The 20,568-nt window shown below is 44.1% G+C and overlaps 2 protein-coding genes and 2 long non-coding RNA genes across 12 annotated transcripts in view; 2 read left to right on the forward strand and 2 right to left on the reverse strand.

The window, feature by feature from the left end:
- Positions 1 to 8: 8 nt before the first annotated feature.
- On the reverse strand, positions 9 to 14,778 carry nompC (no mechanoreceptor potential C). Of its 6 annotated transcripts, none has more exons than XM_069116676.1 (15): positions 13,443 to 14,772; positions 13,255 to 13,356; positions 12,178 to 12,279; positions 11,983 to 12,099; positions 11,186 to 11,386; positions 10,708 to 11,091; positions 10,292 to 10,612; positions 8,998 to 10,225; positions 8,602 to 8,777; positions 8,088 to 8,516; positions 6,788 to 7,811; positions 969 to 1,096; positions 742 to 890; positions 464 to 596; positions 9 to 402 (listed from the first exon to the last, which is right to left on the reverse strand). In XM_069116676.1, exons 1-15 carry the CDS (start codon positions 13,770 to 13,772, stop codon positions 190 to 192), a joined length of 5,037 nt encoding a protein of 1,678 aa, XP_068972777.1. In that variant the 5' UTR covers positions 13,773 to 14,772; the 3' UTR covers positions 9 to 189. The 6 variants fall into 6 exon arrangements, with proteins under 6 accessions (XP_068972777.1, XP_068972773.1, XP_068972772.1 ...); XM_069116672.1 differs by lacking the exons at positions 9 to 402; positions 464 to 596; positions 742 to 890; positions 969 to 1,096 and adding exons at positions 1,125 to 2,533; positions 2,740 to 3,007; positions 6,234 to 6,350 and having other exon boundaries at positions 13,443 to 14,440; positions 14,518 to 14,707; XM_069116671.1 differs by lacking the exons at positions 9 to 402; positions 464 to 596; positions 742 to 890; positions 969 to 1,096 and adding exons at positions 1,125 to 2,533; positions 2,740 to 3,007; positions 6,234 to 6,350 and having other exon boundaries at positions 13,443 to 14,707.
- Positions 2,957 to 11,989, forward strand: LOC138181667 (uncharacterized). Of its 4 annotated transcripts, XR_011173564.1 has the most exons (8): positions 2,978 to 3,088; positions 3,543 to 3,716; positions 3,780 to 3,977; positions 4,044 to 4,307; positions 5,656 to 7,569; positions 10,969 to 11,139; positions 11,203 to 11,373; positions 11,464 to 11,989. It is a non-coding gene; the product is annotated as an uncharacterized LOC138181667 (long non-coding RNA). The 4 variants fall into 4 exon arrangements; XR_011173563.1 differs by lacking the exon at positions 3,543 to 3,716 and having other exon boundaries at positions 2,957 to 3,088; XR_011173566.1 differs by lacking the exon at positions 3,543 to 3,716 and having other exon boundaries at positions 2,957 to 3,088; positions 5,656 to 5,888; positions 10,726 to 11,139.
- A 196-nt stretch (positions 14,779 to 14,974) lies between the features above and the next one.
- On the forward strand, positions 14,975 to 19,037 carry Acsf2 (Acyl-CoA synthetase family member 2). The gene is made up of 8 exons (XM_069116470.1): positions 14,975 to 15,195; positions 15,286 to 15,820; positions 16,850 to 17,033; positions 17,118 to 17,327; positions 17,427 to 17,561; positions 18,143 to 18,256; positions 18,341 to 18,577; positions 18,637 to 19,037. Exons 1-8 carry the CDS (start codon positions 15,108 to 15,110, stop codon positions 18,964 to 18,966), a joined length of 1,833 nt encoding a protein of 610 aa, XP_068972571.1. The 5' UTR covers positions 14,975 to 15,107; the 3' UTR covers positions 18,967 to 19,037.
- A 311-nt stretch (positions 19,038 to 19,348) lies between these two features.
- LOC138181554 (uncharacterized) overlaps positions 19,349 to 20,568 on the reverse strand; it is a 74,644-nt gene continuing 73,424 nt past the window's right edge. Inside the window, exon 2 of the long non-coding RNA XR_011173532.1 lies at positions 19,349 to 20,024. This is a non-coding gene — a long non-coding RNA (uncharacterized LOC138181554). The remainder of the gene's footprint in view (positions 20,025 to 20,568) is intronic.

Below are 20,568 nucleotides of genomic sequence, written 5' to 3' on the forward strand. Positions count from 1 at the left end.
AACACTCATTTAAAACCTTTAGATAATTTTTACATTTTTTTACTAGTGATACAGAAATATTTTTCTTTATATTTAATGGTCAAGATAAAAGGGATATCAAATATGTAGAAGATACAAAGATCGTGTGTGAGAAAATGGCGAATCTACGGTGTATATGTGTAAGTATCAGGAAACTACACATAAAATCATTCAACGGTTCGTATTAGTCGTAGACGGCTTTTCTGGAAGAGGTTTTTCGATTTCGTTGCCAAATCGTATTCTATATTTTTGTCTTACGAAATCCCATTTGACGGCATTTTCAATTCTTACGGAATCTTTCAAAGATAATTGATTTTCCAATGGACTTGATTGAAGTAATGGAAAGTTAATGACGTCACGCTGCTGAGATAATACTCCATTGTCCTAAGCGAAAAGAAAAATTTGTTGCTATTTATTACTTATTTATTGTCGACCTTTGACTTACCTGAATAAATGTATGTCCCGTAAATAGGTGCATTACACCAGTTTTACGTTCGCGGCTTCGATTTTTACACGCTCTTCCAATATATGAAATCCAGGAAGTAACGAGATTCAACGGCGAAGGTGCAGTGCGTGTTCTTAAAAAGGATAGGTATTTCGATTTTCGTTACATTTACAGTAAAACATTTTGACGTATTAATTGTAAATGTGCTTTTCGCTTTTCTTTACAATATGGAAGTTTGTTTTTGACATGTATAGGTATATTTTTTGCGCATTACTTACTTTTGCATTTTACGAATAAGTTTGCTCAATCCATATTTCCATTCGATATCGCTTTGCGACTGAATACTTTGATATGTGTCGGACATCATCGCGATTAATAGATTGATTAGTACAATAACACTAACCAACATATATAGAGAGAAAGATATCTGTCAGAATATGAGAGCATTGATCGTCAATCCTTGAGGTATGAATCGTGCACGAGTAGTTGTGAATATTAGTCTGACCTTAAAGAAATATATTGTCCAATTTGGTTGCATTTTTCGTTTTAATGATATCGTGAAGTCATCCGTATCCTTTTGGCCAAAAATAGCGAAGAAAAGATTTTCCGTAATATCGATGGGATTCACTTTCACTGAAAGAATGTAATCAAGCATCTAAAATTGTCAAAGGTATTCCTACAGGAACGCAAAGATCATTCTTACATTGCGTCTTCAATTACGTGATTTATTTTGCGTGAATTTGCACTTTAATCGTTGCGCCCCAATTACTAAATTTAATGACATTGATTGAAAGAAAGGGATATATACAGCATGAAATGCGAAACATGCGATGGAGATGAAAAGATAATATAGGTAGGATAAGAGCAGTTATCATATTGGAAAAGGAGCATAATTTAAATGATCATTAATGAAATTGGAATATTTTAGACGATATATGAATGAATATTCGCTCGTTAGATCGATTTCAAGACATCGTGATATCTCGTGCGAGTGATCCTAATCGATGTAGATCAATAATCGATGTGTTATGATCATGTTATGATTTGATTGAGAACTAATCGAACGGCAGACGGTCGATGCACCAATTTCGCGATACGATCGAATTTTGGAAATACGCATTCGATTGTATTAGTCTGTAAGCATGGTGATATTCGGCTAATGAGCATGCACGCATGCACTCAGTAACATTTCATTAACGCAGTGGAATTAGTTTATCGATTTGTTAGTGTGACAATTAAAGAGCAAGGCAATACGAGTGACCATACATATAGATGGACTAACCATTAAAGATACGTTAAGTTCCTATGCATTGTTGCTATACAGCATCATTCCTTTGGTAGTCTTCTCTAAAACATGATCGAGGCGGTAATCGTTGCATCGATGCGAGGGAGGGTAAAAGGTCCGCGAATAATAGTAGAATCACAGAATGATCCGATTAATTTGGATGTTTATTTTAATGAGAAAGTACGTATGAGACGAAACTGTACACATCTATTAAACGAAACGATATAACGTCGTTTTACTATAGTAATCCAAAACCAGGAGGACAAGTTCAATTAGGTTCAACTTTAACCAATATATCGATTGCAAATAATCAATCGATTCAAGGAATAGAAGTAAGTGTAGTTTGGTTTCCTGCCACGGGAACACCGGCCAACGAACTTTCCAGAACAGTCGGTAGGGATTCATGATCGGTAGATTCTTTCGATTCTTCGACATGTTTCTCAATATTTTCACCATAAAGATCACGATACTTGTGTCGGACCGCTTCCCAATCAACAACGTTATCGATTCTGACAACGTTACTGAATGATAATTGGCTACCAAGAGGACTCAGGTGAACAACCGATAAAGCAACGCTATCCTTGTGAGCCACCTGTGCCTTTTTCACTTTGGACAACCACTTGGCGCCCATTCTGGACCGTGCTGAAAGCGCATCGGTTCTTTGCAATCCCATCAAGCGGACAAGAGAAGGTCGTTGCTTTTTTGCAGCCCGCTTTTTGCAGAGTTTGTACAAATATGCCATCCAGGTGGTAAGGAGATTCAGTGGTGATGGCGCTGTGCTTGTCCTGCACATCGATAAACGTATCTAATCAATTAGAATTTCCGCGACCGTTCGAACGAACGTGTCTCGTTCAAATTGCGCGAGCATACAACGGCGTTTCTTATCGCATCAGAAATCGATATCGGTTCTATCTCGATTTCGATTGTCAAAGGGTACGCTACAGGAGAGCCCGACATTTCTTATCAATGAGCAACGATTATAAATCCTTACCTGTGCATATTTCTAACAAGCTTACTCAATCCGTATTTCCATTCGATGTCGGACTGAGCTTGTATCCGTTGGTAAGTGTCACTCATCATGGCAATTAGCAGATTAATCAGCACAACCACCGAAACCAGCATATAAATACCAAAGGTGAGCTTGAAGAGAACTTTGGTCCACTCGGGCTGCGTTTTTTCGACCTTGAATTGTTCGTGGGTCGTCTGACCGAAGATGGCGAAGAACAATAACTCAACGGCCAATACGGGACTCATCCTGACTGGAAATATGTGGGAACGATACGTCTCGTGAAAACTCTGTGTACCGCGATAGATTTTATGTTCTTCAATCTGTTTGTGAAGTACGTACATATGTACATGTTGCGTATATCTGTATGCGTGTAAGTACGTGCATGTTTTTTTTTTTTTTGTTGACCTCGACGTTTTTAGGATAGTGTCACTATAGCTAAACGCTAAGTCGTAGTAGAACGCGTTATTCTAGGTTCTTAAACTAAGGGATGCGTTTGTAAGGATGAATTCAGATCGCTCTAGACGGGCAATCATCTACAAATCCTACCATAGGAAGGAACCAAAGGTAGTTCTAGTGCACTCCAGAAGTAGGATAGCCATGCTGGGTTAAATGTTTACAGACGCACGATATCATAATCGTACTTCTCTATTTCGTGTTCGCGGGACTACTTACGTAAATTCCGAAACGATAGCATGTTGATTATATCTCGCGAATAGCCGGTCGACCTTCAAAAGGTGATATGAATCCAACTACGAGTTGTTACCTAGAATATTTTGATGTCGTAGCTATTTTCAATGAGGTATTAGCGCGACGAGAACTCGTATACGGCATTGCGTCCGGTAAAATCAAATTCGCTATCATCGAATCGAACTTGTGTATTTTTCCGAGGCGAAAAATCAGCTTCCTCTAGATAGGTGGCGTCATTGTTGTTGGTACCATGGAGGAGTTAGAAGCTGTCGGTGCGTTTTCATCCTCTTTCTCGTCATCCTCGTTTTTGGTATCCTTGTCTGCTTCTTTTTCAGGCTCGTTCCCGGACAGAGCTAAATATTTCTTACGGATCGAATCCCAATCGACTACGCTTTCGAGTCTTGTAGCACTATTGAAAGACAATTGACTTCCAAGAGGACTCAAGTGCACCACGGACAAGGTTACACTGTCTTTTGGTCTGACTTGACCTTTCTTCACTTTGGCCAGCCACTTCGCGCCCATCTTCGATCTAGGTGAGAGACGAGCAGCTCGCTGAAGTCCCATCATGTGGACTAAAGAGGGACGTTTTCGTTTTGCAGCGTGTTGCCTGCACACTTTGATGAAATACACGATCCAAGTAGTGAGCAAGTTAAGAGGCGATGGGGCGGTGGTCGTTCTGCAACACGGAATCGTGTGTCCAGCCTATCCCGCAGATTCGTTTCACGAGAAAGAACTACACGGTGACGGAACATGCGGCGCGGAGGCGGTTCAATGCGGGAAACTGACAGCGAAAACTAGCAGTGGAGTAGCAGACTTTTTTCGGGGAATACGGATTGCTTCCTTAGCACAAGAAACGGAAATAGGTGGGTATTTATGTTCTGAACGCGGGTTTGAGAAATCCAATTGGTCTTGTATACGAAACACGTTTGCCGGCTTACCTGTGCATATTTCGGATCAGTTTACTGAGTCCGTATTTCCACTCAATGTCCGATTGCGCCTGTATCCGCTGGTAGGTGTCGCTCATCATGGCGATCAGTAGATTAATTAATACAACTACTGAGACCAACATGTATACGCCAAAGGTCAACTTGAACAGGACCGAGGTCCACTGCGGCTGATTAGTCTCGACCTTCAGTTCGCCGTGGGTCGTTTGGCCAAAGACGGCGAAGAACAGATACTCGAAGGCGAGTACAGGATTCATCTTTACTGGAATTCGAGGCACATACGTTTCTTGATTTGTCTTTTTTTTTGTGTTTTCTCTCGTGACTGTTGCTTCGTGCCTTTAGGCGGCTACTGGTGGACTCGCTATGTATGGATGCGGGTGTGGTATATCATACGTACATTAGAACGAACGAACGATCGAACGAACAATGAATGTACGAACATGCTCATGCTAATACAGATTGGCCATGCTTGCGAATAACGTTGAATGCATGCCGGACGTTCCGTGAGCTTCGATCGATCCACGCTATGTAATTATTCGGTGTCGTTTAACTTTCAAGGTGGTATACCTGTTATTATTATTTCTATTCCGTTCGCATTTTTGTTTTCTTTTGTGTTAAGACGCAAGAATTTGCGATAGCAAATTCGTGGGATGTATCGAGGATCTACAAAGGCAAGTGTATTTTATCGATCATCAGAATGCGCGGGCTTTCCGCATGTTCTTCTTTCTACCGGGTTCTCGCAATTCACGAGGTTCACAACTGATTCGTTTGTTTTGGACGATGAAATGCAGCATGCAGACGGCGCGGCGAGCATTCTTTTTCTCTTTTGGTCTTGATCTCGCGGCGACGTAGCCGCACGAGCGAACACGTACGTAGAAAGAGAACTATTTACCGTGCGCATGCAAGGAAAAGATCGGACGCTTCGTTGCTTCCCAAGATCGTGAGGAAGTACACGTAAAGCGGCCGCGATTTTAAACGAAGAGAGGGATTCGAAGGAGAAAAGGAGGACATTCGAGGACGAGAGGAGGGATAGGGAAGTCTAAAACGGAGATTGAGTCGAGGCGGTTTCCGGCAGTTAGAGACAGTCACAGAAAAAAATGGAGAAGTGCGCGCATCGGGTGGCACATCGGGATCGAACGTCTGGATGTGGACCAGCCCGACGCTTTTCGAGGTCGTAATTCGACTTGGCCGATTAGTGACATACAAAACACGCATTGCGCAAGACTCGAATAGCACGAAAAAGATAACATTACTTTTGTATGTTTAGAGAAATGCGTACGATGCACAATAGAGGCTGTGGAGAAACGCGCGCTCGATTGGCGCCTCCGTGAAATAAGGAAGAAACCGGCGGTGGTCGCCAATCCACTCGGTGGGACGCTAGGATCTCGAGATCGGAACCGAGATCGAGCTGTAGACACCGAGTAGCTGCGATTCGGACTCGCGACCAGGCAATTAGGATTTGGGAAAAGTATCAACATCCTTTTGTCTTTCGTGTTGTACGTGAGTATGAACATGTTTCAGGAATTTATGGCATTGATCGTCATAGAGAAAAATAAAGGAAACTGGACATAGTGCGGAGTTGTCCCGGATATTCGTCACAAGCCCGAATCACAACACAGGTTACAGCGGAGTGAGAAACATTTCTCGCAATGTTACAAATATTTATGTTAATTGGAATCAGGCAGCAGTCCCAGCAGGCAACACACATCGGGCAAACGCACAATGCAGACGGTACGACACCAAGAAGAATCGTGTCCTGCATTCCGTTGTGCACGTGTCATTGCCATTCAATTCACGTTCCGTTCTGGTTCTCGTTAACGTTCTCAATCGGCTTTTAAAACTTACTATTTCGGGAGCTATCGTCACAACACTCAGGTGGTTTTGTCTTGTAACGGAGGTGTCGACGAGGAGGCGCCGTCGATGGCGTCTCCATCATCCATTCCGTAACATTGGCCAACAAATCTATCATTGCAATTTATCCGATTATGCGTTTGTCTCGAGGCAACTAGGCTGTTCTATGGTATAGTCGGGACAACGATAGGTCTTAATCTTCGTCTTCGAAATTATTAAATCATCGGAGGCCTGCGAGGCATCGCGATGGACAAGGAATGATTCGTCATTCACTGCCATTGATTAATTCGAACGATTTCGAATATCGAATACTACCTTTTCAGAGGAAGAGAAGCATCGAGTACGCGTGCTTTTATTCGTGTATCCGCGTATCGCATGTTCGCGGTCCCATCGACCGCGCCGCCTAGCTTTTTTTTCATAGAGTGGCTGCGATCGTATATCCGAGGAATAAGACGGGGGTAAAAATTAGGAGGTAATTTCTCTCTCCCTTTCTCTCTCTCTGCTACATTCTAAAAAAGATCACGGCTAATCATGTGCGTCGAACTTACCGTCGTAGAAGGCGCCCTTTTTCTTTTTGTCCTCGCGCATCTCTTGAGTCGATTGATTCTTGAAGGCTTGGTTCAGCGCAACGAAGTGCATCGAGAAACCAAACACAAAGATGGCTAACACAGCAAGAAATCTGGCGAGATCCTTCATCAGGTTTCCGATGATGATCGCCCATGGTCCAAAGAGATGGTGAAACGAGAGGAAGTCGAGGATCTGCACACAAGCCAGCAAGAAGCTCAGAGCGAATAGTTGATTCCTGAGGTAGAGCAGGGTTGGCCAGTACTGTCGTTGAACGAGCACGAAGCCCATAAGATGGAACGCTACTCCACAGATGCCGAACAATAGCACCGCCAATTTGATCCAGCCTAGTCCGCTCTTGTCGCTAGGATTAGTCAGCTCGAAGAGCAAAAGTCCAGACAGCATCACGAGAAGACACCATTCGTACCAGTACGGTAATAGGCTCGGTCTTACCACTGGATATATAGGAATTATACCGACCAGTAAAAGGAAGACCATCAGATATATGTGAGACGTGAGGTACGACATGAATTTTATGATGGGGACGTTATTGTACTTGTGACCGAGCGGAAGAGCGAACACCACCCATACTGGCGGACAGATGAGGAATGCGACGAATAGAAGAATCGTCCTGAAGGCGTTCCAATTCAAGCTGCCCTGCCACAGTTCTTGAAGATATCGTTGTACCACCGTATGCGCAATCACCTCCTTCTGCTCGTTCTCGATCAGAACGTCCAAGAATTCCACGTTTCTGCGATCCATCGAGGTAAGAATTCTTCCAGCCGAGTCGGCGCCTGCGGCTAGAGCTAACAATTCCGTGGCCATCGCTTCGCATTGTTTGCCGGCGGCTATCAAGTCTTTAGCTCTCTCCTTCTCTTTCTCCGACAATTTCATGTAGATATTGGAGAGCTTTGCTGCCGTGTCTACTGGTGCCGGCGATACCAGCACGAATTCCTCGATCGGTTTATTGTTGTGGCTCTTACTGCAGACCATCATATTATAGACGAACTGAAAGATCAACGAGTTCGAATCGATCAAGTGCATCACGAACGAAATCAACCATCAGGGGAGCAAAGTGAAAAGTTGGGAATCGCGTGCTTGCTATTTGACGTCGACACTCGCCAAAATTTATTGGTTCGACCGAGCAATGATCATTGTTCGCGTTAAAAGTTTCGAAACTCCGTGTTGTGCCAATTGCGTTGTTGAAGCTCGAGTTTCAAGAAAAAAGAAATTACACGAAAAAGAAAAAAGTCATGGAGAGAAGCAGCGACGATTACAGCTTACCCTCTTATCCTCCATCAGAGCGTATGTATCGTGCTCCTTCTCCATGAGATACTTGAGCACGTCGTTGTGACCCTCTGAAGCGGCGAACCAAATCGGCGCGCTTCCGAGATTAGTTTCACTCTTCGGTGAGGCTCCGCTTTCGACTAGCAATTTAACAACATCAAGATAACCGGCGCGAGCAGCGCAATGCAACGGCGTCCAGCCATTTTTATCAGTCGCGTTTATTTCTGCTCCCTGACCGAGCAGAACTTCCACCATTTGGTAGTGACCGTGAGTCGCGGCGATGTGCAAACCAGTTTTACCGTATCGATCTGAGCTATGTAATAATTCTGCCGATCTGCTCAACAGAAGGCCCACCACCGTGATGTGACCTCCGAAACAGGCCAAATGGAGGGGATTAAAGCCGTTTTCCGTGGTCGCTGCCTCCACCTTAGGCAATGATTTGACATCAGCTCATCGCCGTTAAAAAGTCCGTATACTGTTTTTTTTTTTTTTTTTTTTTTCGTTTGGATACCTGTACGCCAGCCGAGTTTAACAGCAGTCGTACGACGTTTTCGTTTCCGGAGTAAGCAGCCAAGTGTAAAGGTGTCATTCCGGATTCGCTTCCTAATTCTCCTACCAGAGAGCCACCAGTTGGGGGATCGGATTTCACCGTTCCAGGTACGTTGGTTAAGAGTTCCCGCACGGTATCTGAACGAAAAATACATTGTTTTACTATCTTACAGGGTAAAGTCTAACGCGGGAAAGCCTCCAAGCGACATCTCCGCTTTGTAATAAGCGTGGTTACTGTCTCTGAAACTCGACAAGTCTAGTGTGAGAATACATTGTTTATATTAATATTGTTGTTAAGAAACGAAGATTATGCTTGGGATGCTTCTCTCCTAAGATGCAATCGGTGGAATAAGCTTACCGGCTTGACCGAAGTACGCGGCAACATGAAGGGCAGTAACCCCAAGCTTCTTACTGGATATACGAAGAGATTGAGAAGATCTCATCACTTCTAATACCTGACCATGTCCGTGTTGTGCGGCCAAATGGACCGCGGTGAATCCCGCTCGATTCTCATCGGCACAAGAAGCACCTGCTCTGACTAACGCTTTAACAACCTCGGCATGTCCTCCTTCGGCCGCCAGCTGAAGAGGAGTCGCTTCGGTTAACTTGTTTCTTGCAGAGATGACACCTTGCCGATCGAATTTCATCAGCTCTTCGATCACGCGCACGCTGCCCTGCATCGCCGCTATGTGGGCGCATGTGTTCCCATCTTTGGTACATGCCATCACTAAGCTGGGATGTCTTTGAAGGAATAGCTGGGCCACCTCCGCATAGTTGTTCATTGCTGCAGCATGAATCGGTTTCTGACCTTGATCGTCGGTCGCGTCTATACTTGCCCCGAGTTCGAGTAGAAGCTTGCACACTTCCAATTGGCCAGCACCAGCTGCCAAATGAAGGGGTGTCTGTTTTCTCAGCGTAAGAACGTCTATCGCAGCCCCGTGGTCCTGCACAAGGAACTTGACGAGATGCGAGTAGCCGTTCATCGCTGCTAAGTGCAATGCTGTTCTACCGACTCTGGACTTGGAGTTTATGAATGCTTTGTTCGCCAACAACGCATCGCAGACTTGTAAGTAGCCGTGCTCGGCAGCCAGGTGAAGCGCGGACCTACCCTCCAGGTCAAATACGTCTACTCTCGCGTGATTCGCAAGTAACGTGGTCACTAGCTCCATGTGACCGCGATGGGCAGCGATTAGCAACGGAGTCCAACCGACAGCGCTTTGACGATTTAACGCTTTCTGTACTTCCGTGGCTGACATACCACTTATCATCTCTGTTAGAACTTCGTTGTTTCCAGCTAACGCGCAGTGATGGAACGCTGATTCTTGAGCTTGCTTTGTTTGGAGTGAAACGTCTGCTCCACCCTCCAGAAGAGCTCGAATAACTGCGCGGTCGTCACCAGGTATTTCAACTTCCGGCGGTTCGATCTGAGCGGCGTAATGTAATGCACTCGCTCCTTCGTTCGTTAAACTGTTGACGTAGGCCGTCGCTGTTTCCGGACCCTTTCTTTCCTTCACAAACTCGATCAAGTGACGCACGACGTCGGCTTTGCATCCTCTACATGCCAAGTGAAGTGGCGTTTCTCCGTTCTATCGAAATGCGTTCCATCGTAACATAGAGAAAGGAAGTGACAGATAGAAGAGGAAAAATCATACCTTCGACTTGTACATAGGATCCCCGCCATCCTCCAGAAGAAGCAATAACGTCGTCAAATTGCCATGGCTCGCCGCTACGTGCACAGGTGTTTGACCGTCGTCGGTAGTCAAATTTGGCCCTGCACCAGATTTCAGTAACATCAGCGCACATCTGTCGCCGTCAGGCACTCTGGCTGCTATGTGAAGAGGCGTTTCCCGAAGCTTTCCTCCTCGAACGTGAACTTCGGCCCCGTAACCTAACAGAGTTTCTACTACCGCAGGTTTTGCATTTTCCACGGCTATATGCAGCGCCGTGTAATTGTCGTTCGTAGTTGCGTCCACCTATGCGACAAAGAATGTTCAAACAACTAATTTAAACGAGTTCTCTTTCAAGATTAATCGAACAAAACTATATTTGTGACTTTCCATTCTAATACCTTTTCACCTCGTTGTAGGAGAGTGCTTATGATGCCAACATGACCGTACTTGGCTGCCGTGTGAATTGATCTGGCGCCACGTTTATTTGGCATGTGCAAGTAGACGCCCTTCTTGAAGAGCATCGTCGCGCATTCCGAGTGACCGTTCAATGACGCTATATGCATCAGTGTTGATCCGTCCTTTGTCCTCTCAAATATGCTGGCTTTGAATTTGTCAGCCAGCAACTCAATAATAGAAGCATGCCCGTTTTCTGCTGCTAGATGCATCGGAGTACGATCCTGATGATCAGTGATGGAGGCTGACGCTCTGACACCGTAAAAGTACTTGACGAGAGTTTCGTCACCCTCAGCGCTCGCTATATGCAATGCAGTTTGTCCATCGCCCTGGAAGAATATTCGCATTCAAAGATATCCCAGGACGTTTCTTTAAAGGTATGCAACATTTCCGCAATTCCGAGATCCTAGGATTTTCTCATACGTTTTGCATATCCACAGTCGCCCCGTAGTCCACCAATATTCGCACCATATCGATGTCCCGTCTCCTAGCCGCCAGATGAAGGGCTGAGTCACCTGTAGTAGTAGTGGCACGGAGCTGATCCGGTGCCTGTTGAGCCAACAATTCCCTGCACATCGATTGATTTCCAGCTTCCACCGCCAAGAGCAAAGGTATCTTTCCTTTCTACAATACATTATGGTGATGCAAGGACAGTGTTTTCGAAACAATTCCTTATAGACTACGGTCCATTTTCGCTTTAGTATCGGGAGACATTAGACGGCTGGTCAGATCGATTTTCGCGAGGAAAGAAAAACGAATCCGCTATACGATTTCCATAAATAGTCACATTCGTATGTAGACGTAAATATCGACGTTGGGGAGCAGTTTCTCTTAGAATCGCATAATCTCGCTCGTTTACGAGACAAAGAACGAAGGAACATTAAGAGGCTGGTAAGTGTGCGTGCGAGAAAGAAGGGGAAATAGATGGAAATGTGCCGAAGGGTGGTAGAAGAAGAAAAAGTAGAAGAAACGAGCTAGAGGAGAATTATGACAGCTGTTCGGTACCAGGCCGCGATAGTCCTGGGCCATCATTCGTGTCACGCGAGAAACGTGAACGAGAATTGGGAGCGATGCGCGATAGAAATCGCGCAAAAACTGTTAATTCGATCAAGGAACGCCTGACACAAAGCTGCCACGTTTGATGCTTACAAGAAGTACTTAAATTACTTAAGCGGTAAAAGAATCGAGTTCTAGTGATTTCTTTGACGCATACTACTTACCCCATCAACTTTCAACCTAATGTCCCGGCCGGCGGCGGCCAATAACGCTCGTAAAATTGAAGTCGCAGTACCTGTTTGTCTGGACGCGACCAAATGTACAGCTGTTTGTTGCCTCGGCTATACTCGAATAATAAAAGAGATATCACATACTTTGAACAGTTAATAAGCTGAAAAAGAGAAAAGAAAAGTTCATACTCCTCCAGTGGCATAAGGATCGACGCCCCGCTTTGACAGTAATAATTTGACGACATCCTCTCTCGAATACATAGCCGCGATGTGAAGAGCATTGTAATTGTCCTACGAAAGACGAAGACGAATTTTGTTAACGCAATTGTTAGATTATGTATGGTCGACGTGAAGATTTCATCTTCCTGCCATAGTTACTTCCGCTCGATTGAACCGAATAGCTCCAACTAGCTATGGTAGATGGAAATAAATCTTAAGACCCAGCGAGATTCACCGGGTCAAGTGGCTAGTATGGAAACCGGGTTATAAATCGCATTTTGCCGCGCCCAGAATAAAACGAATGGTTTATCACCGATCGATTTGAAAATGACGTCGAACCGACGCGTTGGGTGGGGCTAGAAAACCCGATCTCTGCGATTAGCTATTACTTAAAGTTAATGAAGGGGCGCGCCTAAGTTTTTTCGCAAAATTCTTGGAGATTCCAGGAGCTTGCGTAATCGCGGAAATACCCACGGAAAGGGTCACGATTGCCTAGTAGGTTTTTAATCTGCTAGGAGCTTTAGGATTGGTCAAGCATGGACGTAGCCGCATAAGCATGACTACCGCGAAGAAACACGCCGATAAAATCTGGAAGTTGCCTAATCAGCTCCTAGAATCGAGCTAGTTTTTCGCCCTACTCACTCGTCGGCCTACTTGCTTGCTTACTTTCTAACCTCCGTAAACCCCTTGGCCTTGGCCCTCCTTCACGCGATCTTACCCTCCTTCACTCGACTTAACAGGGATTACAAGGAGATCGTTAACTATACACGTTCCATGGTCTCCACTGGCTATGATCATGCAGTCATTCAAATATTACGTGTCGCAGCCATGCAACGCGACCGGGAACTTGTTCAAAAACCAGTATCGCCACAATTAAGACGATTAGATTTTAACGCGAAAATGCTTATCATCGCCCGTGAAATGTGGAGCGGTCTCAAAAGCAACTAAAAAATTCTGCAAATCTGCCAGTTGTATTTTACTAGTTAAAGCACGCCAGGGAGAGCTACCAAATTTCTTGAAATACTTCGAATTTCTTGGAATACTTGCGCTGTTCCTGGCACCTACGTCCGCTCCCAATTCAATCATTCGGTCGAGCAATCCTGTGCGATTGTCTTTTACTGCGTACATCAATGGTGTCATGCCCGTTGCCTGAAAATTAAAAATATATATCGAGCAGTGATTGAGATAGAGGCAACGAGCTATTTTGTTAACGAGAATTTTCTTTTTTAACTAACCGGGTCCATGATACTAGCGAGAGGAAGGAGGGGACCATCCTCTCCAACGTTCTGTACCGCCTTCTCCAGAGATTTGAGCAGCTGGTCCACCGGTGCCCATTCTCCACGCGCGGCAAGCCCGAGGAGCTTTTGTGCGGCTTCCCTGCTGGTTGCTCCAGCCGATCCAGGTTTGCTTCCAGGTTGTGTCCCATCCGCGCTTGTTCCTCCACCGGTACTTCCCGTCGAGGCTGATCCTCCGGTCTCATCTTTGCTTACTGGGCTTTCCTCTTTGCTGGAGGGATTCTTTTTTTCGTCCTTCCCACCCGATGTCTTTTTACTGTTACTGCTCATGGTACTCCGTACGATCTCTCATCGTAGTCAACCGACATGTTTCACGCTTGAAGGACGACTTCGTTTGTCACTCAAAAATCTATATCTCCACTTTTTTTAGTTTTGTTGTATTTAACTCTTAACGTTTATAAACTATACTGATAAATTGTTACGTTGTTTCCGATATTTTCTAAGAGTCGATAGTGAAATAAAAAAAGAACCGATGGTAGAGTAGGATGTTGGACGAGCGATTTAGTTGGTCGGACGCGTGCTAACGCCGCGTTTATCCTGGCGGTTCTGAAGACATTACGTGGCTCGCGAAGGGTAGCCTTCCCTCGACCCTCTCGCTGCTCGGGCAGGATCGACCAATCACTGTCACGGTAGTGCGGGAATCCACAGGGTAACGGTACACACTAGCAAAGAACAACTCGATTCAACCGGGTTGCACGGACGCGTATAACGTTGCCTAACTGGCTCACCCGCTAGCTACCGTAGCCCTCGCCCCGTTGGATGCTTAGAAAATGCGGTAAACCGGTGGTGAACTCGGTGGTGGTAACAGCGGCAGCAGTGGTGGTTCGGTAGAGCCGAGAAACCTACCACGAGAGTGGGGAGCAGAAGGTGGAACGGTGGTGCCATGGTCGACGTCGACACGCGACTTCCGGCGCGGAGCCAGCAGGCACGCCATCCGTCTATGTGGAGTCCTTCGGTCTTAGATTTTAACCGCTGCCATCCTCCTTACTGCAACTGATTTACTTTTCTTACATACCTTTCATTTTTTCACTTGAACATATATTTTTTCTTTTGCGTTCATATCTCAACATTCCAACGGAGGAACTTGATCTACGTTTCAAATAAACCATGTGTGTTCTTGTCGTATCTTTCATCATGTTCCTTACAAACATAAATTAAATTTAATATGACTTACAAAACGTGTTATAGACCTTTAAATGAAGATACAGATATATGTATATATGTATATATGTATACAGCCTTATTGTAGAGTGAGATAACTGCACTTGGTAATTCAATCAGGTCTCGTTTATACATATGTAGTATGTAACACAGTTGTGTAATTGAGTCATGCAAGATAACTTCGTCGCCTTATAGAAAAATGGTGATTAGTAATGTATCATAAGTCAAGTGCACAACAGCGTTAAGATTAATGTTAACTGGACTTTGGTATTTTGAATAGTCAACAGCGTGAATGCGGTTGAGGATAAAGCGATAAACATAGAGATAAGTATTACCTATACATAGTTAAAATGTTCCAACATAGTTCGTCTTGAAGGAAGGCTCCCAGTGTTATCTCAGCAACCGTAAAGTGCATATGGATTTGGGTAGCTATAAATTGAAGAAATGTCTCGTTTTTGCATTACAAGGAATTCGTTTTTCTTCCCAGCTACATATTACAAAAATGTTGCTAATGAGAAACATTCATTGCTTGGTGAGTAACAAGATATTTATCAAAAATATATATAATTGACACGAAAGAAAAGCAAATCATCTAAGCGTATTTATCAAACGTTTTATCTAGTAAATCCTCGAAGTTCTTGGAAATTATGCAACATGTCGAATCAACGGTTATTTCATGAAAACCAAAATAAGCCGGCACATATGCTACAGCATGGGAGTGTACCATTGATCGACGAACCCATAGGAAAATTAATCGGGACGGCTGCAGAAAGGTGGCCTGATCGAGAGTGTGTGGTGTCTCTACATCAGAATATACGATTGACGTTTTCCGATGTCATTCAGCGTGCCGATCGTTTGGCTATCGGTTTAATGAAATTGGGTATGAAGCGCGGCGATCGTCTCGGACTATGGGGTCCCAACGATGTCGAATGGTTAATTACCTACATGTGCGCCAGCAGAGCGGGTTTCATTCTTGTTGCTATCAATCCTAACTATCAAATGGATGAGCTCACCCACTGTATACAAAAGGTCGGCGTAAAGGCTGTGATATCACCTGACAATTTTAAAACACAGGATTATCCACGCATGCTACTTCAAGCCCAGCAAATGTGTCCTACTTTGGAACACATAATTATCTATTCGAAGGATCACGTGACGTAAGGAAATGTTCGGTCAACGTCTAACATGGTTGTCTACACTTCCTAAGTTCTAATCATGAGATGAATATTCTTCTGAGGTGACGCGTGTGACTCTATCTCTTGCGAATGATATATTCGAGTTTCCTTTGAATTTCGTCTAATTTAAGCGAGGGAATGGACAATGTGCAATAACTCTTGATATCCGGCAACGACGGGTCGATAAAGGGACAAGTTGGACGCGACGAAGTATACGTAAATCCTTTGTTCTTAGGAAACGTGATCGGATCGAGTCGTTAGCGGCGGTCGACAAGCATCCCTCTGAGGTAAATTCGTCGCGGTTGGTCATTCCTGGTGATAAGTAGGCGCGGACGAGGTCGAACAGGGGTGCAATTTTAACGTATTCTCGCACTCGCTCTCGTGCGATCTGTTAATTCATGAATATCGCGTGTAGTAAAACGCGGCAACAATCGACGTACAGTCCCTATTCGATTTAGTTGTTGGAATAATCGCTAGGTCAGACTACGTATACCGTGGCGATCGTATAAACGATTCGTATGTGCCACGCGACACGGTTATCCCTTTTGTTTTCATTTCGTTGATTCGAATCGGATCTCTTGGGCGAGATATTCGATCAAACGTCTAACGAACCGCAAACCGATAATCATTCGGCCGAATGAGCGGAAACGAATTAACCCAAACGCTTGGTAATTTCCTAAATGCGCGACCTCGAGTCCCTCCTCCCGTGATTTCAAGCCACAATCAGGCCAGTCGTACCGATTGACAATCCGATTGATAGTTTTGCGTCGCCCTTGCACGGTCGATCTATTTTCAATTGTGTCTCGTAACTTTCAAAGTTTTGTCTGATCATCGAGTGGATTTGATTAATAATCTCTTTCCGTGAAAAGGAATCACTGACGAGCAATTAGGTTAATGGTCAGTCGCTGCTTTGTAGTCTATTACGCACACTTCGATTCCGTTTCTAACATGCATTACCACCTTGTCGCGATCGATCGATGGATCGGTTAACGCGTTTCTAAATTGTTACAGTGGAACTCGCCGCTTTATCGATGTGGAGGAGCTCGCAACCAGAATCGAGACGCGGTGGATCGCGGCAGAGCAGGACCAAATATCTTGTCATGATGGTAGTAATATACAATTTACTTCAGGAACCACTGGCAGACCAAAAGCCACGTTGATATCACATAGGTCTGTGATGAACAACTCGAAACAGGTATAATACTATCGCCAGCAATTATCTCAATGATGTCTGATCGAATCTTTATCGCAGTATCTTTCTTGGATTTCAATCGTTTAGGCTGCCGTAAAAACAGAGTTAACCGTCGACCACAAGGTTTGCCTAAACGTTCCATTCTTTCATGTGTTTGGCATTATTAAAGGATTGATGTGTATGCTTCACGCGGGTATCACGCTCGTGTTACCAGCTCGTTCATTTAATCCTGTGAAATCATTGGAGGCGATAGTACGTGAGAAATGCAATGTCGTTTACGGAACTCCAACAATGTGGGTAAGGAAATGATTCAAAAGTTTCATATGATAAATGAATAAAATTTTCATTTGTTCGTTGTAAATAAGTATTAGTGTTGTATATTGTTATTTACGACAGATCAATCTATTGGACGTTCAACAACGATTTCAATCGCCACCAATAACTTTAGCCTGTGGCGTCACCGGTGGTGCTCCTGCGTCGCCGGAGCTTTTCAAAAAAATAAGAAAATGCTTTAATTTTGACAACATGAAGGTAGGGATCAGATGTGATGAGAAAAATGTAGAATCACGAGTGTAGAATCATGTTATCATAATATTAGCATGTGGTTCGTTACTTTTTTAACTGTTTGAACGAGCACGTGCGAGTGCGCCTGTATGTCAAAGTAATCGTGTTTGCGACCGTATAGTTGAACAGTTCACTATGTCCGTCGTAAAAATCGAGCATGTACGTATAACGTACATGATCTTAATTGTAAAAAATAATCGTCAGTTGGATTTCCTTCGATAGATACAATTTTCAAAATTCATACGAACGTTGGTAGGATATAGGAATCGACGAAGGTCGTCGACACGACGACAGGGTTGTACTTAATTCGGCCCGACATAACGCGTCGCGTTTCCCGCGTTATCTATGCACATATCTTGCACGGGCAACTCCTCGGTTCGTATGCATAAATACGATTCTGCGAGGAGAAATATCGTTTCTTGGCCTCGATCAATAACGTTCTCTTTCGTGAAATCGGGCTCCGAGGTTCTTCGTACGTCGTGAATCGCTGATATTCACCATATTCTCTCTTTCAAACTTAAGAATTACTGATTCGCCATGTTTGACAGACGATATACGGGCTGACGGAGACAACGGCGGTCATCTTTCAGACGCTGCCCAACGAAAATAACGAATTGACAGAGAATACAGTAGGCCATTTGGCCGATCACGTTGAAGCTAAGGTAACCAAAAAATCGTACGAAATTCGGTATTTGTTATTTACGAAATAAATCTTTTTTTAATTAAATTTTTTCTCTATTGAAAAGGTCGTCGATGAGAATGGGAACACCGTGCCATTCGGTACTTCCGGAGAACTTTGGATTCGGGGTTACTGCACCATGATGAAATATTGGAACGACAAAGAGGCAACCGAGAAAACTCTTACCAAAGATGGATGGTTGATGACTGGTGATCGATTCGTCTTAAGATCGGATGGTTATGGACAGATAGTCGGGAGACTGAAAGACATGATAATTCGGGGAGGAGAGAACATTTTCCCAAAAGTATGTGTACATACCAGTCATTATGTTTAATTTTGTTAATTTGCCAAATCGTGTTCTAGGAGGTCGAGGATGTATTGATGACACACCCCCTGGTGGCTGAGGCACAAGTTATAGGCGCCTACGATGAAGTGTACGGGGAGGAGGTATGCGCCTGCGTGCGTCTTCAAGAGGGCGCGAGTCTTAGAAAAGAAGAATTGAGAGAATATTGTAAGGGTCGCATGGCACGTTTTAAGATACCACGTTACATAGAATTCGTAATGGAATATTCGAAAACAGCTAGTGGGAAGATACAGAAATATAAACTGAAACAACAAATGGAAAGCAAAGGAGTAATTCCCACTAATTCGGACGAGAATATTACCGTCTCTATTGATAAAAATGAAAAATAATTTATTAATTCCGTTTAATTTAAGTAATGTTTAATTTAATAATTTTTAATAAAATTTTTGTTTAATGATATTATTATCTTTTAAGAAAATGAAAAAGTAAACGCGGTATAATCGGTGAGATAGGTTCGTCGTGGTAGAGGACGCCACACGTTCGTTTGCCAAGTTATTGCCTACGAACTCGGTAATGTAGAAAACTATTCCAAGTGCGGTCATATAATATTTACCATCAATCCAGCGAAATACATATGATAGTACATCAGTATACGTATTTTGTTCGAGTGAAGTTAGTATTGCATTTGTACATTCTTTTCTATGCAATAACTTTTATAGAAGCAATTTCAGGAAAGATGAGTGAAAAAAAAAATACAAATGCGCATTGATCTTAGAAAATTAGCAACTTTATTTCCAAAGGTTAGCTTGCGGACCAGATAATCATCAAGCGGTAACATGATATCCAGGATCTCTTATTCGGATTCACATTTTCAACGACAGCACGTGTCAGGGCTGTTTTTACGCTTACGCAAAGCCTGGTGCTTGCCAACTGTCGCCGCGAAAAACGGGGATCGGTGATCGATGACATCGGCACTATACCAGGAAGTGAAGGATAATGACGCGTGGCGTCGAAAAAAGAAAGGAAGCCTTGGAACGTGGAGATACGAAGCAGAGAACCGGTAAAGAGGAGCGAAGTCGAGCAAGAAGAGGAATGAGAAAAAGAAGGAGATAAGGGTGGAGAAGAAAGAAGCCATCGAAATCCATGGATTCGAGAAGGGCACGTGTTTCAGGTGGCGTCTAATTGAGGATGGATGCCTCAGGCAACGAGTCTCGCTTCTCCAAGACTGGAAGACTTGGAAGAGGCGTGCATTACTGCGGCAGATGGTGGTCGTGATTGCAGCTGCTCCGCAACGAACACCTGCCGTTTTCTCCGTCTATCGAGATGGACGAAATCACTGTCCAGCCTCCTCCTACCCTCCTTTTTCTCCAACTTCGAGTTTGTCTTTCTCCACTTTCCTCCGTTTTCTTCTTCTTCCATTGCTATCAGGTAAGAGAGTACATTTCGTCTGAAAAGAAACAAATGAAAATAGATATTAGATATCGATCGTTGTTTACTGGAACCTCTCGCGGCAATACAAATGTTTCCTCTTTCTCAGTGTAAAGTGTTTTATCTAGCTGGAGAGAAAGTGATTTTTGTCACGTAGAATTATTAAAGAGAAACGTTTTTTAAATATCACTGTTGTAAACGGGGCAGCAAAAACCGGTCGCAGATGGGTTGTAGTTGGATCGTCTAAGGAGTAGGAATTAATTCTGGCGAGTGGCCAGAATGTACGGGCATAGGACACGAAACACGGTTGGCGAAAGGATAGAGGCGAAAGGATGATACTGGCATCGAAGTAAATTCAGCCGAGACAGATTCACGCGGAAAATTGTGCGCGAAAATTGGTGCACCGTGTACCGGCTCGACAGCCGGAATAGACGAGCGTGACCACGATTTCTCCTGTCGGGGAAAGGAGCTAACGAGCTGTCAAGTGTCACCCGAATCGAGTCCGTTCCGAGTCACCGATAAACGTCGATGCAGCGTCGCCATGGTGGTTCCTCTCCTTTGGC

The sequence above is a fragment of the Bombus flavifrons genome, chromosome 7 (assembly GCF_040668555.2).
Source record: "Bombus flavifrons isolate JBK064 chromosome 7, iyBomFlav1_principal, whole genome shotgun sequence".
NCBI classification, from domain to species: Eukaryota; Metazoa; Arthropoda; class Insecta; order Hymenoptera; family Apidae; genus Bombus; species Bombus flavifrons.

What these genes read in the sequence shown, in the direction of transcription:
- nompC (XM_069116672.1), bottom strand. Translation starts at nt 13,772, where the DNA reads ATGAGCAGTAACAGTAAAAAGACATCGGGTGGGAAGGACGAAAAAAAG. An exon ending in TTAGGTTGAAAGTTGATGGG is followed by an intron (nt 11,387 to 11,982) that starts GTAAGTAGTATG and finishes AATGTATTGTAG; the next exon opens with AAAGGAAAGATACCTTTGCT. An exon ending in CTCTGATGGAGGATAAGAGG is followed by an intron (nt 7,812 to 8,087) that starts GTAAGCTGTAAT and finishes TTGATCTTTCAG; the next exon opens with TTCGTCTATAATATGATGGT.
- Acsf2 (XM_069116470.1), top strand. Translation starts at nt 15,108, where the DNA reads ATGTCTCGTTTTTGCATTACAAGGAATTCGTTTTTCTTCCCAGCTACA. An exon ending in TATTCGAAGGATCACGTGAC is followed by an intron (nt 15,821 to 16,849) that starts GTAAGGAAATGT and finishes AAATTGTTACAG; the next exon opens with TGGAACTCGCCGCTTTATCG. An exon ending in ACGGAACTCCAACAATGTGG is followed by an intron (nt 17,328 to 17,426) that starts GTAAGGAAATGA and finishes TATTTACGACAG; the next exon opens with ATCAATCTATTGGACGTTCA.